At 39.5% G+C, this 17684-nt stretch overlaps 2 protein-coding genes across 2 annotated transcripts; both read right to left on the reverse strand.

Annotated features, from left to right (window-relative positions):
• Positions 1 to 593: 593 nt before the first annotated feature.
• On the reverse strand, positions 594 to 10939 carry ggnbp2 (gametogenetin binding protein 2). Its single transcript, XM_080434905.1, has 14 exons — positions 10840 to 10939; positions 9419 to 9531; positions 7984 to 8064; positions 7335 to 7588; positions 6624 to 6722; positions 4647 to 4760; positions 4201 to 4410; positions 3743 to 3917; positions 3445 to 3633; positions 2948 to 3113; positions 2692 to 2817; positions 2284 to 2429; positions 1467 to 1706; positions 594 to 1333 (listed from the first exon to the last, which is right to left on the reverse strand). Exons 2-14 carry the CDS (start codon positions 9509 to 9511, stop codon positions 1154 to 1156), a joined length of 2073 nt encoding a protein of 690 aa, XP_080291031.1. The 5' UTR covers positions 9512 to 9531; positions 10840 to 10939; the 3' UTR covers positions 594 to 1153.
• Positions 10940 to 12174: 1235 nt separating this feature from the next.
• pigw (phosphatidylinositol glycan anchor biosynthesis, class W) lies at positions 12175 to 14430 on the reverse strand. The gene is made up of 2 exons (XM_080436305.1): positions 14282 to 14430; positions 12175 to 13768 (listed from the first exon to the last, which is right to left on the reverse strand). Exon 2 carries the CDS (start codon positions 13763 to 13765, stop codon positions 12278 to 12280), a length of 1488 nt encoding a protein of 495 aa, XP_080292431.1. The 5' UTR covers positions 13766 to 13768; positions 14282 to 14430; the 3' UTR covers positions 12175 to 12277.
• Between the last annotated feature and the right edge of the window lie 3254 nt (positions 14431 to 17684).

Below are 17684 nucleotides of genomic sequence, written 5' to 3' on the forward strand. Positions count from 1 at the left end.
CCAAGCCTTACAAGTAACTTACAGAAAAAGCCCAGTGTCGCTTATAAGAAGCGGACATGGCAATACTGCCAGTGCGCTTGCAACCTACATGCTTGGTTATCTACCGCCATCTATTGGCCAAGTAAAATAAACACGGCGATAGTGGTTGTGGTGGCAGGTGCGAGACGTTGAGAGCTTGTAGTTCGGCTATTTTCACACGATTTATCTGTGGAAGTACTGAGTCAGACTAAATGTAATGCCTACAATTCCAAGTGCTCGTCAGGGTGGGTGGGTGGGGGTCATGACCTGAAAAGTTTGGGAACCCTTGTCCGGCTTAACTTCTAAAATACTCTTGCATCATGACAGAACTTTAAGCTGCTTGAGTTCTTGGCTCTTTTACCATTCGAAAGGAGTCATCTATCATCTTGTCCCTTGATCCCAAGCTGTTTTTGCATCAAAGTAATGGATTTGTACTTCGTGTGAGGTTGACCACTGACCCAATGTATAGCCATTCTATGACAGGATCATAGAATAATTCACTTTGAACTGAGGTTTCTAGATCTTTTAAAACATTTGAGATAGTCGTTTAGTATAAAAGTACAGTACAATTTTATAATGCATATTAATAAATATTCTTTATTTAGTAAATTTTGCACATTGCGCTCTTAACATCACACCCAATTCATAATATAAATGGATGTTTATTCTTTGTAAAATCTCTATATTTAGAATTTCTGTACACATTTATTGGTACAACTTTTATCACTACATGAAGTGTCACAGAAGAGACAAAATGGAAAAGAAAAACAAAACAAATAAGACTAAAATATATCCCTAATGTCACAGCTTGCAAGTTTGATTACCAAATTCCATTGTGCCCTTTACCAACAGCCCTACATGAGACCAACAAATAACAAGGCTTTGTCAAAAGGAAACATTACAGGGTTGGAAGGTGAGCAAGAAAAGCATGTGTGCGCAAGTGAGAAAAGAGATGAATAGAAACTAAGAATCACATTTAATTTAATTCAAACAAGTTAAGAAATAGCTGAACGAGATACCCAAATGTACTTCTGATTTTCTTTCACTAAAGCCGGTGCAGCAGTGGTCATGAGTGTTTTCCCATTCAACGATTTGATGAGTGCAGCTACTATACTTTATCACTAGCAGTGGCTAGTCATTCAACACCACAGGCTGGCTTACTCTGCTCAGTGGCATGGCAGTAGTTAGTGAATTTGTCTTTCAAATGCTGACGGTACAGGTCACGGTTGTTGTAGAAGGACTTGTTACTTTCAACAAATGCCTGGATTTCATCCTGTGATAGCCCGTTCTCATCCGATGTCACTTCAGAATCCTCCTGTTTCAAGAATGTATTCATATAACAGGGGGGGGGGGGAAACACTTGTATGAAGCACAAAGATAAAAATCAAAATTCATGAAATATACATATACTTTTTAAAGCATAAGCATTTTTTTAATAATTTACTAACCAGAAGCTCCATCAGACTTTTCTTGTTGGCGTCTACCTGGCCACACATGTTTGCATCTGGAGGCCCATGATAATGGCTGAGGTTCTTCTGATGCTGTGCCCATGGTAACTGAGGTGAAATGCTATCAAAAGTGATGCCACACAAGGAGGAACACGCTTCTTTGTTTCGGCAAGGGTGTGATGCGGTCAGACTGTGTTCCCTTGTGTTCCCATCTGTCTCACAAACTTCAGCTGTTTGTCGCTGTAAGACAACGGGAGTAGGGCAACGGGAGACATTTCAATGAGACAGTTAAAAAAGGTAGGGCAACAGATAGGACAACTTCAGAAATGGACATACTAGTGCATATGTAGACTACAATATCAGTTGCTTCTTAATGATATGGAAATGACTTCTCTATAACTGCTGAAAATTAAGCAGGGTATGAAGAATCATGATATCACGAGTGGAGTGAATTGCTAGTTGAACATAGTGTATTGACTGTACAGGGTATAATATTGGCCTACAAATGTACATTGAATGTTTGCATTTCAACATCATATGTATTTGCAATGCTCTGGAAGCCTTTATACAGTTAAATTTCAAATTAAATGTATATTGAATATATACTGTAAATGGGGTGGTTCTAACCGTTTCCAAAATGTATACAACATTTTCATTATTTATGAGAATGCCAAATTATAACAGGGCAACAGATAATTTGAAACAATGAAAATTCAGCTAATGTGAAAAAACTGTGCCCATGTCTTTAAGACGGGTCACACATTGTAGATCCTGTAGCGATACATACTGTAGAGCTCACTAGCTGATATGTCCTCACCTGATCATTACATAAGCCTTTGCCCTTTCTTTTCTTCTTTTTAATTTTGCACTTAGTGTTTTCTTCAGAGTTCGCCCAACACTCCACACAGCTGTCCACTCCATCCTCCTCCTTATCTTCTGCACAGTGGTGGCCATTTGTGTTATCTATTTTGAATGAAAAAGAAAACAAAACAATCTGTGAGAAATAATGACTTAATTTTGGTTTTGCGACAAGTTGAAGGTGTTCAATAGTGCTCGGCAACATGTCGTCATCATGGGGGGGCGTGGCATAGTAGCTGCAGACATACTGGTGGGTGGGAGTCAATGTTAAGTCAACCCGTTTATGCCCCACCAAGATGTCCGCGCTACCAAATTACACTTGTTGACGCCCCCTTCAGGATTTTTTGCTACACACTATATGACTGACCTGCTTCATCATGGTTGCAGATTCCCTCAGTGCAGCCGACATCAGAGCCCACTCTTGAGCCCGTCTCACTGCCTTCCATGCTTGAGGAGTAGCCACAGTCACTACCATTGCAGTTGGGAAACAAACCTAGACAACACATTGGGTGGGTGGGAAATCCTTTTCACTTTCGATAATCACCACACCCACACAACATCAAAAAATAAAATTTGGGGATAATGGAGGCAATTAAATTATCCTGTTAGATGAACATTGATACCTTTCTTTACTGGAGTTGAGCCCAGGATTGTGCGGTCTGAGCAGTTACAGGAAGGGCTTCCATTGACAACAATAACCTCCCCAGCGCTGACCTTTTCTTCCTCCTCCTCCTCTTCATCCTGGCTACCACAGGCATTGCAGGTGCTCACCACAGACTCAAATGAACCCTACAACACCACATACCATTCGCATGACATACAGCAACAGGCAAGGGTGTGAGATAACCGGACATGAAGTCAAATGCTAACTAGTTGAGTTACAATAGAATGTGTCTTTGTATGATATTTTTGCTGTCCAAAACTGTTACTTTTCAGAAAATGGAAAAAAGAACCTGTGTTCCAATGGATCCAATGTAGTATTTTAGTCACAAACTTGTTAATACTTTTATTGGTTCAATATTTATAAAACCCACAGACACACTTAATTATACTATGTGGAGCAAATTGGAAGTAGGAGAACAGAGGAAGACTACAACGCATGCAGGGGCAGATTCATTACCTCATCCAGACTCTTTTCCTTCTCCTCAGGTTCCTGCTTAGTCAAGTCGAAACCACACTTGTTCTTGCGACGGTTCTGTCGCTTTTGTCTTTTCTTCTCTTGCTTCAACTCTTTCACCCTCTCCTCCTCAGAGAGCTCCTCAACAAGCTGCTCCAGTCGGCTGAACCCCTGCATCTTCTCCACAGCCATCTGGATCCATTGGGGTTAAGACACATTAAGTCACACACCGAATCACAACACAATGACCCATCCAATGTAACAATTTTATCGGTCATTCACAGGCTTAAACAGTATGTACCTCAAAACTTTTGCGCAGTGCATCAATTCCCAAGTGGAAGAGCATCTGCCATGTCTGCTCCTCAGCCCTCAGTTTCTGCCAGATCTTGTGCAGCCGTTCATAAAGGTGGATTCCTAAACAGGTTAGGACTTCCTCTTGTGCAATGTCAATCGTCTTGGCATGCCTCTCTCTGCGTCTAACAAAAAGACAGTCATCAAAAACTTGACTGCTTGAAACTACCAACAGGCACAACGGAGAATTTTTGCATTCAAATTAGCCTCATCAACGTAGTGCTCATTCAGAACCGATTGTCAAGTATGAGGTTCACACAAGGACAACTGTTTTGGCATTTGGTGCAAATGCAACCCAACAAAACAATTAAAGCAGCACCACTGACAATGTACAATGACAAAGATAAATAGTACACAGGATATTGTGTAACAAAAATGTACAACCGTAAATTCCAGCAGTGCACTTACTCATAACCCCCTGCAAACTCAGGTTCAGCCCGGCCGAGGAGGTGGGCGATGAAGTCAGTCTCACAGCACACATGGACATGGCGTTCATGGGGGCAGCAGCAGAGACCCTCATACAAAGCAGCGCAGTAACCCTTCTCCTTACTACAGTCCAACTCCCCCACTAAGATGTTGTATGCCCTAAGTACCTTATTCTTGCAGTCCGTGCAAAATCTGTGGATGACAACATAACATTTTATTTAATAACCCCTTCTGCAAAACTTAGCAAAAATATATATACTCATTAGATCAAGATGTTAAAACGCAAATCAAATTTAAAAATCTATATGCCTCAAACTATTTAATTAAACAAGTACTCATGCACTCAAAAATACATTTGCACCCCTTCCTTATACTGAATCCACAAATAGGAGAGGAAAGCAAATAAATCAATATTAGTAACACATTACCTGTGTTTGCGCAAGTATGTCTCCAGAGTTTCTAGGAGACAGGCACTATCGATGAGGACCACCTCATCTCTGCACTCCTGTGACATCAGTTCCCATACATCCATCCAACTTCCCCTGTGAACAAAACCCACAACTATGAAAACACTGGTATCTACACTGACAAACATCACCTCTTATCAAGACAATCAGCAGCACTGCCACTGACCAATCAACTTCACAACAGTTCTTTGAGTTCTCCTTAACAGACCCCAACTTCTACCTTATAAAAAGGTGAAAATGTAAATGTAGTCTTAATGTACAAAATACAAATTTACCTTGTCTAATCGTTTAACTTAAAATGATACAAAAGCCAATTCACAATGTCCAGACTCGGACTTTGAAGCATATTACATCTATGGTATAGGTAACACAAAATATATTCAATATCATATGATATTAAAAAAACTTTAATATAAAATTCCAACAAAGTGATGCTTTCGCCATACTTTCAACAGATAGGTAGGACAACAGTGAGCATTAGCTTTGTTCTCATGAAAGTGTTTGTGCGTATTTAAGTTTCGCATCATGAGATTCAATATAGTGCTGCACAATTAATCGAAAAAAGATCGTGATCTCGATTCAGACACCTATGCAATCTCGATTTGAAATTATGGCGATTTTTTTTCAAAAAAAAATTGTTTCCTTTTTTTTTGTGCTTATTTTTATATTTACAAGAGAATTGAGTGAGAATCGTGTGAGAATCGTGATCTCAATTCTTATGGAGGAAAATCGTAATTCACATTTAAAGTTGTACAATGCAAATTCACAACTAACGATTTTTAGCAACCTCTGCTGGTCACTACCGTCACTGCATACAATTTCCGTGGTCCTCGATTACCCAGAATTCCATTCGTTTTCACCGGAAGCCGGAAGCGTTTCAAAAAGCGATCTTTTAATTGTTTTATACTATCTACGGATCGTTTCTTAGCCAGTGGAGCATTAGTTACCATGAGCTGTGCTTTGTTTTTCTGTTCTTTTTCGATCTTCTAATCCTACATTCTCTTAAAATCAGCGTGAGGTTCCTTTTTGTTATTAGCGCGATAGTTCCTGGCCAAACAGGAAACCGTTGCGGTAGTTCCTGGCCAAACAGGAAACCAGTGCATTTCCACCTCCGTTTTCCGGCCAGATGACGTCATTTCCCCGGAAAAGTCCCCCCAGTCCACGTTCAATATAAAATATATAAATAAAAGGCTTCCGGGGGTGAAATTCATGGAGTGGGTGTTGTGAAACTTTTGCCACTCACAAAAGATATACAATTTAACTTTAGTTTTGTTGAAAACGTTACCTAGTATGCCTTTAAGCAGGAATCGTGCAGCACTAATTCAATATGTACTTTTTTTCAAAACAGTTATGTGCAGTGTTGGGGTAACGTGTTACAAGTAATGCCGTTACTGTAATCGGAATACGTTTGGGGTAACAGTAACTTAACACATTGCAATTAGAGTACTCCGTTACCTTTTCCAAAATAATGGCGTTACTTCGTTACATTTAAAAACGGCAGCCGTTTCCTGCTAAATTAACAAGCTCGTCTCTGTCAACAGAGACTTGCACCGATGTTACACGAAAATCGCTAGATGGGCAATTGCCCCCTTTTGTGCCCATATATGGAGCCGACTGATTTGTTTGCGCATGATGATGACATGACGACACATTGAGGTTAGACAACAGAGTCCATATTTGGGCATAGCGACATTGGGAACTCCTTATATGGTTATGGCCGAGTCATAGTGACATGAGCGACGACGTTGTCCGTCCGTCGGTCCGCCCATTAGTACTCTGTGCCGGTGAGTAGCTGCCTAAATAATACAATATGCATTTTGCATGAATGAATGCTTCCAAGTGTGAGTGGATTTAAATGTACCCTCTACACAAGAACATCCTGGAACTTGTAAAAGAGCTGATGTAGCAGTCTGATAATGAAAGAAAGACATTACTCACCCCAATGGCTTGGGTTTGTGCGTGTCTAAGGAGTGCAACTGACATCGCTTGTTCTTTTTGCTTTTTGGGATAGCATCAATCATGTCATTCAGCTTTAACCTAAAGAAACAGAGACAAACATTGAATAGGCTATAATGGATTTTAAAACTATGACAGTTTTCTTACAGGGTGTAAGCAGTTTTCTTACAGGGTGTAAGCTTTGTAGTAACTGATGCTGCAACAACATAGCTAATCTTTTACTCTGTTACTATTGAAGAATCTTAGAATAACTAGAAGGATTCTTCTATGCAGTAGGGCCTCAATTATAGATGATTTTATTAGCGATATTCTATCCGTTTCTTTTATGATTCATCTGGAAGAACTTTTGTTATAAACCCTTTTGTTTAATATCAACAAACCAATAAAACAATCGATTAAATCAATGACACCTGTACTGTAACTTTATGGTCCATTTAAAGAAAGGTAGAAAACATGTGATATCTCACAAGTACTCAAGCAGAAGAATAATGACTAATATTTGGACAAACAAAAGAGACAGATGAAGGTTAAGTGTTGAAATGCTGCGATATCCATTCAAAAGACAATAACAATTTTTCTGATGTTTCTGACTTTCGCAAAGTTTAACTGTAGGTTGAACGCAAAGTTTCGGGTTGGACTGAGCCTTAGAAATACAGCCAATCAGGACCAGGCTACTACATTACTGAAACTCACCCATGGAAGTAGAAAAGAGTGTACAGTTGCTTTACATCTTCCAAACAGGCCTTGGTGACAGAGAGCATGCTTGTGGACGTCACAGTGAGAGGCTCTAGGGCAGGGTTCCCAGACTCCACCAACTGGGAGAAGAGGCGCTCCACGCTCCGTCTGCAGCCCACACATGGCACCAGCTGGGATAGTGCACTGAACACCTCTCTGGACGTTACCGTCATAGCAACGTTCAAGTCTTGTTGTTTCAATTTAGAGAGGTACTAGGAGGGGAAGACATGAGACGTACCAGTTATGACTATTTATAGAAGACATGACACCTCTCACACATCGTGTTGGAGGTATACTGATTACCAGTTCATCCATTATCAGCTCCAATATTCTCTCTTTTCCATTTTTATCAACATTGACTGTTTGGGGCAGATATGCTGGCCAAAAACAAAATCTCCTTTTACGATGTAAGAGTGTGGACTAGCTAACACCAACTCGGGACTCCTGAATCGCTGCCCTCCACACCCTCCCGTCTAGCATCAGGTCTTCTCTTGAGCTCTGCAGTGTTGTTAGCTGCTACGTGTCACGCCGCAGTGTCTCTACACATGTTCATTTAGATGCGGTTGTACCCCTTTCTTAAATTAAAAGTCATGTTAAAGCTCCTTACCTGGGCAAAGGTTTTTAATTGAGAGCCATTAATCTGGTGGCTGTCAGCTTCCATGAGACTGGCCGAAAATTCCATCACCATCTGAAAACAAAAGTGTGTGGGGGGTGGGGTCAGCATCTCATGCATTCAACATTGCTGAAGTTGGGTAGACATACTTAAGCATGTCTACCCAACTTCACCAAAAATGTCAGAAAATATGCACCCCCTCTCCTCCTATTCATTTTTGGAATGAATACAACAGTTTATACTTTTAATTATCCACCAAGAGATAAGATACTCGAATTGAGATATAATTTGTCAAAGTGTCTGTTTACCAGCCACTTTGACAGGTAAACAAATGGCTTCAAGGTCCTATTCCATCCAACCTACAGTACTTACTTGGCATATAAAAGTGAGAGTGGCTGGTGAACTTTAGGATGCACTGTAGATGACCAAAAAGGCCTTTGTCCTGCATATTGTATATAAGCATTGTAAGGATGTGCAGCCCCTGTAAATCTTTTACCAAATACTTGTCGTTTAAACTATTATTTATTAAAATATAATGTTTAGCACAATTTGAGCTGCGCATTAGAAAACTATCCTCTGTCTTTCTCACTGGTGCGGCAGTCAAGGCAAAAAGTCACATAGGAGCAAAGAAGGACTAGCCCACAGGATTAAAGAGATCAGACTATAGGTTTTGGTTGCACACAGGGACTATTGTCAGTGCATCACTGCACTGACAATAGTCTCTGCCTAGACAGAAGCGTTTAACTTACTACTAGTCTGTACAGCCCTCAATCTTTTCATGAAGACTTTAATATGCAACCAAGACCTATAGTTTGATCTCTTTATTCCTGTGTGCGAGTCCTTCTCCGCTCTTAATTAAAATATATACAGTATAGACATTTCTTATTGGGACGTCTTGTGCAGTCAAATTACTGGTGTACGTCAATAAAATGTTGCTTTTAACAAGCACAAATACACAATGCCAATTAAATATTATGCCACTGTGAGATTCTAAACTTCAATCTTTGGGTTACTAGGTTTACTCATGACTTCCTTTTTGCTGCAGGTGATAAAACTAGTCAGTAAATCTAATTGTCGTGGCAATGCTTCACCTACAGAGGTGGGTTGATATGCACACAAAATATGACAAAAAAAAGCCTTCTAGAATATTTGAATAATTGAAAAAGCAATCGCTATGAAAATAATCGACAGTTGCAGCCTAAGCCTTGGCTCAAGATTATTATAGATGCATTTGATCAATTTTGACAATTGCATATCATATACGAAAGTAAAAGTCATGATGATAGTCTTGATCCAAGGCTAGTTGCAGCCCTACTCCCCTGCAATCAGTGCATTTGACCTAGTGTCCTAATGCATATTGAAGTGGTTAACTTAAGCCATGACTGTGGTGGTGACACCCACTGAGAATGATACAGAAATGTGTTCTTACAGTGAGACTATCATCAATGTATAAGGGAATCTGCCTGGCGAGGAATGGGAAGTCTTCTTCCCCGTCCCTGCAAACCGCAACCAGACGTGCCATGTCTTCCTGTGCAGCAGTGCCTGTACAGAACGTTACACACAGAGGAACTCACATACACAGTGCCTGTACAGAACGTTACACACACAGAGGAACTCACACACACAATGACATTTACTGAGGCTACAACATTATGCTCCTTTATTACAGCTCACTTCAACACGCTGTGGCAGTGGCTTTTTTTTTACACGCAATTGTTAAGAAATGCGACAAGATCAATGCATTCATAAATCAAGTTACCCACGAACGTTATGTGATTCTGTGACACAGTTACGATTACACGTTAATCTTGACCCAGATTTAGCTAGCTAGCAAACTAGCGAAAGGAAAAGACAGCAAGAGGATGACATTTGATTTTAGTCTAGTCTTCATACTAGACTTAACCATATCCCATATCAGTAGGTTACAACAGTGGTTCTCAACCATTGGTCCTTGAGGGGGTTCCAGGTAGTACCAGGCTAAATGATGGAGTTGGTAACCAAATGGACCCTTATAGATCTTTAACTCTTGAGTATAAAATGAAACCGTTTCATTTTACGCTCTCAAGAGTTAAATTATTGTTAAACATCTGCATTACTTAATTTACAAGAAGTCTAGTCTACACAATTAGACAATGTAGAATTATTGTCATTTTGATCAACGTTTGCCCGTCATCTCTCTATGGTACCAACATCAATACAGCATGGAATTGTGGACAAAATCTTATCCAACGACAACAAAATATTCTATGTTTTTTGGGTCTGAGAGTCTAAATCTCATCTAACGGTGGTCCGTGGCTCAAATGCCGAATAAATAATGGACCTTGATGTGAAAAGGGCTGAATAAACCACTGGGTTACAAGGGCAGGGTTCACTGCTAGCTTATTTTGGCTATAAAGTTAGCAATACCAGAAACTATATCCTCAGTCAGCTGGCTAGCTGACATTAGCTTGCTAACTTCATTAACATATTTAAGTAGAGATGTATATTACAAAAAAGATTATAAGAAATTACAATACTCGTGTCGTGCCAAAGAATCACTATTTAGGCCAATTAAATGATGACATTGGCGTTACAGATTATTTATCTCAATGGCGATTCAGTGTGAGCCCTGACAGTCCTTGCAAACTTAGCTAACTGCTAAGTAGTTAGCATTGCTACGTTACCTGGCTCAGCGTTAGCAGGAAGGCTGGCAGAGAAGCTAATACAAAGTTATACTGACTGCGCTTCAGTGACTTTAAATTTAATCGCATCTACAATTTGCGTTTGTTTAACATTGACCACACTTATACAAACTACGGAGAGCGAGTAACGTTATTTGTTAATTGAACTCCGTCAATGTAGTTAACTCACCCGCCGTCGAAAGTTGATGATTTTAATACAAAACAAACAAGTGCGACAGAGTAGCAGCAGCTTACTGGCTAACCTTTAACCTCGAGACGTAGGCGTATCAGCCAGTGTTGCCAGGTTTTGAGAGAGAAACAAGGAACCAGGTCTAGGAAAACAAGCCCAAAAGAAGCAACTTAAGTCTTAGGCCACATGAGATTGAAAATAGCCTATCTAAAATATTATACATCTGCTATTTAAAAAAAAATCTTGAAGAAAATGGGAAGAATTTGGAACATTTTTGAAACATTTTTAATAACACAAATCTTGTATGGGGGTCCCTCTCGCATAAAATATTTTCAGATGGGGTCCGCAGACAAGTACATATTCATTTGGGGGGTTTCCTTGACCTGAAAATATTTGAGAACCACTGGTTAGACAGCAAGCCATAAGAAACTACACTTTAAGCAACAAGCCCAAAAAAACGCAACTACCAATATTTACAAGCGCCAAAGCCAAAGTCGCTTATAATAAGCAGACATGGCAACGCTGCGTATCAGCTGACTTTACGTGAGTGAACTAAGTCTGATTGTCGTACGACGGTGTCGCGTGCCAAAAATTGCAGATCTACAAGCTGAAGCTCACAGGGCATCACATGGCTTAATGCATGCATATTATATTAAAACATTGATCATTTAATGAATCTTGATTGAATACTTTAACAGTTTGCAAATAGTAGCCTACTACAGTGGTACGACTTTACTATGATACTAATTGCTAAAAGGATAACACAAAAAGCTTATAGAGCTTTTAGTGTTATAGGCTATAGGGCTTGTTTCCATTGTGGTCCTGACTCCTGTGTATTCAATTCATTAAATAAAATAAGATTTTAATAAATAACCATTAAGCTAAAAAAGGACTAACATAAATTGCAGTCTCCCACATTTGAGTGACTGTAAATAGCAATAACATTTACAAAAGAACATTCAAACTCAATGTTTAATTAATGTGAATCCGTACCACATGCATTGAACGCTACCTATTACTGCGTCCTTGTGGTGTTGGAGTACATTATTGGACTTTGTGATTTTCAAATGAAAATTTCTTGTAAACTAAATCACATTTGTACGATGAAACTAATCCGGGGGGGAAAAATCTGCTTTGAATTTGACCATTTACATATCTGATCTGAACCAGTCTTTGAAGTTAGCAGGCCTTTGCTACAGTATATTATAGTCTAGAACTATTACTACTATTCAGTGATGTAAATGCACTGGCAAATTAATCATGTGTCATCATGTATTTGAAGAAAATATATTGGTAGTATCATTTTATCATAAACCACACAAAGTCAATTAAGTCAAGTTAAAATACTACTTTATTTTTTAATAAGGTTCAGTTTCATTGACTCAGCCAATACAGTTTTAAATACATTGTATTTTATTATTTAGTTGTTAAATTAAACTCACCAAAATTTTACAGTAATTCCAAAGATATGTAAAATATGTATCACACAACAATTCGTGAACATGTATGACAGCAAAACACATACTGAAAGGTAATCACTGCTGCTGAATGTGTCCACCAAGATATTGGTCAAACCAGTCATTAGATTTGCAAGCATGAAAAACAATAACTGATTCCGGTTCACAGCTTGATAAAGGCAAAGTACTTCCATGTTGCTTTTCTTTTTGTCAGAAGATGAATCGTCTTTCTTGTGTGGATTCCATGAGGATGGTACACAGTAACAACCTGATATGCTTTTAAGATAAAGTAAAATTATATCAGCCATGCCAAGGCAGGATATAAAAAACAAGCATTGGGCAATAGTCCAAAGGCAGAAAGGTAAATTTGCCATTCGGCGAGACACTGGCTCAACAAATGTCTGACACAGGTACAAAGCAGAATATAGTACACAACTTCCTAACAAGAATGTACCCATTACTTTGACCCATTCTTTCACTTGTGTTCTTGGTTGCATAACATAGAGACCGATTTGAACTCCTGCCATGTAGATGGCAGTGTACCCCGCAATGGAGAAGATGCCTTCCTTGTTGGCATGAAGAAAGTCTTTTGTCCGGTCACTGTTATTGATAATGAAAGATTTCAAACCTGTTTCTAGAGAAAACTGATACAAAACACCTAACAAAAGGGCAAACAGCCATGACTTGTTGGCTGGGAATAGAGCTAAGAGCACAGAGGCCATGACTCTGACTATAGCTAGAGTAAAAAAGAAATTCCAATGAACACCATATTCTGTTACATGCTCTTGGTAGTCAGTCATTTTTACACTCACTAGCCTTACCATCCCAAGGACAACCAAGGGCCAGACGGATAATAGCTGCTTACTGACATGCTTAATTTTGGATCCAGGTATATTCTTCTGTCGTGCCTCAGGACACACTAAAGCATTTGCCAAGATATAAGCTCCAACACCAAAGTCCATGACCCCAGTTCCATAGGTCTCAGTTTTAGCATATCTCCTTGGGAACACACTAAAATCCACGGCTAGAATGCTTATAGCCGTTTTCACATTTACAAGCACTCGGAAGACGGTTACAAAAGGAACCTGGTTGCTCTGGACATGACTGTGAAGAATGTTTTTTATGGCGTTCTGCGGGTGTGCAACAGTGGGAAGACGGCTGGTGAAGTAGATGTAGAAAAGCACACCCACTGAAACAAATGCTAGGCCCATGATGACCTGATGAAGAACGTCACATAGGATGGTGCATGACAGAACAAGGGGTAATATAATAATAGAGAAGTCTAGAAGGAGATGAGAAATCCGTGGAAATGGTAATGAGAGAGATTCTTTGCCGTGATGACACAGAATTAAAAGCAGCCCTCTCATGAGAAGGCACAGGGGGGCAAGAAATGTGCCAAGTGCCACTTCCTCAAGGCTGGTCCCATTGAGGTTGCTGACAAACGCTACCTTCAGTTCCCGCTGAGACATAGCCTGCAAACAAACATTACATTTGTTAGGCTATGTGGCATCAAAAATACATGATAGCATATCACTTAACATTGATATCGTTCTGATGCAAGGAGGACTGAGGTCAGGAGATTATTACAGCGCATATATGTAGTACACTACACATGATGACGCGACTACACAATGACGTCATCACCCGGGCATTTCCGCATTCAGCACAACAAGGAAATGTACCTTCCTTGATTTTGCAAAAATACAGGGTAGCCTACATAAAGATATTTTTGCCACATGTACGATCTCCTCACATCAGAACAAAGGGATTTAGATTTTAAAACAGAAAAGTGTGCAATTTTTATTGGTAGAAGTTAGAAGATAAATAATATAGCAGCATCAACATTTACAGCTAAAACAACAAGAGTGAGTCAGCAGCACCATTAGTTTAACTTTAATAATATTTAGGGTTGGTACCCTCAAGCAAATAAGCCACATAATGTACTAAGGTTACTGGCTAGAATGTCAAAATTGTTAAATACTTACTGTAGTTGATTCATTCGTGTCGTAGTTGAGCTCTGATCAGGAGAGTTCCGCAGTGACTTGAGACGAGAGACGTTCAAATCAACTTAGATTTCCGGGCTGTTCTGCAAGGTTTATAAAAAGAAGGTACGATCATCTACGTCATTTTCGAATACATAGACCCCGCCCACTCTCTGAGTGAACTGCCAGACAGTGCCTCCACGCAGCTTCATTCTGATAATCCCATAGAGGTATAATATAACTAGAGGGCGGATTGCCCCGCCCCCAGCTATCATTTCAATGAATGTGCTCAGTGGCGTTTTAAAGCACCCGGAAACCTGCCGGAAGTAGAATTATTGGTTTGATTTTGTACCCCCCAAGCATCTCGAGTGTATTTAATAAATATATCGCGTTCAATCCTTGACACACGGGCTGCCGTAGAACGCAAAAAGGACACTAGTGCGCATGCTCATAACTCTATGGAGGTACAAAATCAAACCAATAATTCTACTTCCGGCAGGTTTCCGGGTGCTTCAAAACGCCACTGAGCACATTCATTGAAATGATAGCTGGGGGCGGGGCAATCCGCCCTCTAGTTATATTATACCTCTATGGTACCCCCATAGAGTTATGAGCATGCGCACTAGTGTCCTTTTTGCGTTCTACGGCAGCCCGTGTGTCAAGGATTGAACGCGATATATTTATTAAATACACTCGAGATGCCTATGTATAACTAAATGCATATGTGTTTATGTATAATATGTTTACATATTTATATCTATATATATAAATATCTCTCAGCATGTTTTGCGCGTGCATGTATTTCTCCCCGCCTGCAGTTCCAGCTTTGGCCACTGGGGTGGCAGCTTCAATGTTTCTCAGCAACTCTGGGGGCTTGGATAATCCCTCGATAATCAGGTTAGACTTCAATGTATTTCACCAAACTTCCGGTTCTAAGTTTGGCTCCCATGCGCGTCAATGGCGTCTGCCCGGCCCGTAGGCTGACTGTACCTTCTTCATTATAGCCGTGCTTCTCTGAGCAACTTCAGGGAATGTACAGATGCCGTGATGGAAAATCAAATAAATACCAAATTGACATGCGATCATTTAAATGGAAATATCTTAAATAGCACTGTATCCTACAACTAACTAACTAACTTTCATTAACAGAAAAAAAATATGCCACATCTTAGCCTATATTAATTTGACATGTTTTTACACTGTCATGCCATGTTTACGCCGTGTTACCAGGCTTTCTATTTACTGCTCAGTGCTCTAATCCGGGTGTAGAGCCCGCCTAGTCTGTCCTGTTATTTGCACCCCCAAATACATTCAAGCAGAGTTTCCGTTTCCGCTCCAGACCCAGACCGGATCAGCAACCTGCAAAATGAATTGATCCCAGTCTACTGTCCAGCAAATATTTTTTTTCCCATATGGAATTCAGCCGGAAGTGGGCGTGGTATTCTACGGAGCCCCTTAGGGGACATTACTAGGTAGATTGTTTTAAGGGTAGGTACATTATTTTAAGAGCTAGGTAGATTGTTTTAAGGGTAGGTACATTATTTTAAGAGCTGGTGGTTTATGTTTTCTGGTATGGAAAAAAAAAACATAGGCTAATACTTTTTTTTTGAGGGAAGTTTTTTTTTTTGAGGGATGAGTTTTTTTTTTTTAGGGCTAAGTTTTTTTTTTTGAGGGATGAGTTTTTTTTTTTGAGGGATGAGTTTTTTTTTTTGAGGGATGAGTTTTTTTTTTTGAGGGATGAGTTTTATTTTTTGAGGGATGAGTTTTTTTTTTTGAGGGATGAGTTATTTTTTTTGAGGGATGAGTTTTTTTTTTGAGGGATGAGTTTTTTTTTTGAGGGATGAGTTTTTTTTTTTGAGGGATGAGTTTTTTTTTTGAGGGATGAGTTTTTTTTGTGAGGGATGAGTTTTTTTTTTTGAGGGATGAGTTTTTTTTTTTCAAAGTCGTGCGCACGAGTTTGCAAAGTCGTGCGCACGACTTTGAAAAGGAGGATTTTTTTTTTTCAAAGTGAGTTTTTTTTTCAAAAAGGAGGAATTTTTTTTTTTTTTTAAAGATTTTTTTTTCAAAGATTTTTTTTTTTTTCAAAGATTTTTTTTTTTTCAAAGATTTTTTTTTTCAAAGTGAGTGTTTTTTTGTCTTTCAAAAGGATTTTTTTTTTTTCAATACAAATTTTTCTTTTTCATTTTTTAGATAATTGTTTTTCCCAAGTATTGTTTCATCTTCAAAGTTTTTTTTTTCAACGGCCGGGGGTCCACAGGGGTCCCCGTGGCGGGGGTGGCGGCCGGGGTTCCACCGAGGTCCCCGTGGACCGGCCAGGGGTCCACGGGGGTCCCCGTGGCGGCCGGGGGTCCACGGGGCTCTCCGTGGCGGCCGGTGCTCAGCTTAGTCTAGGACCTGGCTAAGATATGTATGCACTTAATTTAGGAGAGAATATCTCAACTGTTCTTGGCTAATATGACCCCAGGGAACAACTTAGGAACTTTGACTAATTCTCTATCCGGGACGAAATACCCGAAAATGACCACGCCCTTTTTAAAATGACCATAACCGGTGCACTACTTCCAACATGGTTCCAACATCTGCTAAACCGTTCGAGCTACAGATTTACTGAGGTGCTCAAAATGTTCAGAATACTTATGTTTAGGGAAACATAGAAAAGTGTAATATTTCTAATTTGAAATGTTATGACAAAACAGCTAAAAAACGGTTTTGGCTACAACTTTTGAACCAGATGAGCTATAAATGCAAACTTGGTGTCTAAATCATGTTTTTTGACAATTAGAAACATGTTGGAATGCGTATCTTTATGACTGGATGTGGCTGGACCTCTACTTTACATATTTCAAAGGAATATTAGTTTTGAAAATTTGTTTTACTTACCTTAATCTTTGTCATTTTTGGCAAACTTGGTGTTATGCTTTTTAAGCATTAGAAACACATTGGAATGCTCATATTTATGATTGAATCCATCTAGATCACTCTGACTTGCTTATTACAAATATGGCCACTATACCAAACATGTTATGTAACGTTTCATCCAGATTGAGTGTATACAGTAGTTGTAGGAATGAGATCAAATTAAGATCAAACTCAGCTCAGCATACATTGAACACTATCATAATAGTCAAAGGTGTATGGAATTTGAACAATATGTTTAAATTAGAATCAGAAAGGTTAATTGCTAAACAACAAATGGTTGCTAGGAATTTGTCTACTACAACAACAGAACAGCTCTGCAATAACTGATACATACAGTACTGCACCACACACACACACACACACACACACACACACACACACACACACACACACACACACACACACACACACACACACACACACACACACACACACACACACACACACACACACACACACACACACACACACACAATGATGACTGTTT

The sequence above is a fragment of the Gymnoscopelus braueri genome, assembly GCF_963280865.1.
Source record: "Gymnoscopelus braueri genome assembly, chromosome: 8".
In the NCBI taxonomy this organism is placed as follows: Eukaryota; Metazoa; Chordata; class Actinopteri; order Myctophiformes; family Myctophidae; genus Gymnoscopelus; species Gymnoscopelus braueri.

What these genes read in the sequence shown, in the direction of transcription:
- pigw (XM_080436305.1), bottom strand. Translation starts at nt 13,765, where the DNA reads ATGTCTCAGCGGGAACTGAAGGTAGCGTTTGTCAGCAACCTCAATGGG.
- ggnbp2 (XM_080434905.1), bottom strand. Translation starts at nt 9,511, where the DNA reads ATGGCACGTCTGGTTGCGGTTTGCAGGGACGGGGAAGAAGACTTCCCA. An exon ending in ACATTGATGATAGTCTCACT is followed by an intron (nt 8,065 to 9,418) that starts GTAAGAACACAT and finishes TTTTGTTTTCAG; the next exon opens with ATGGTGATGGAATTTTCGGC. An exon ending in CACTGCGCAAAAGTTTTGAG is followed by an intron (nt 3,634 to 3,742) that starts GTACATACTGTT and finishes CAATGGATCCAG; the next exon opens with ATGGCTGTGGAGAAGATGCA.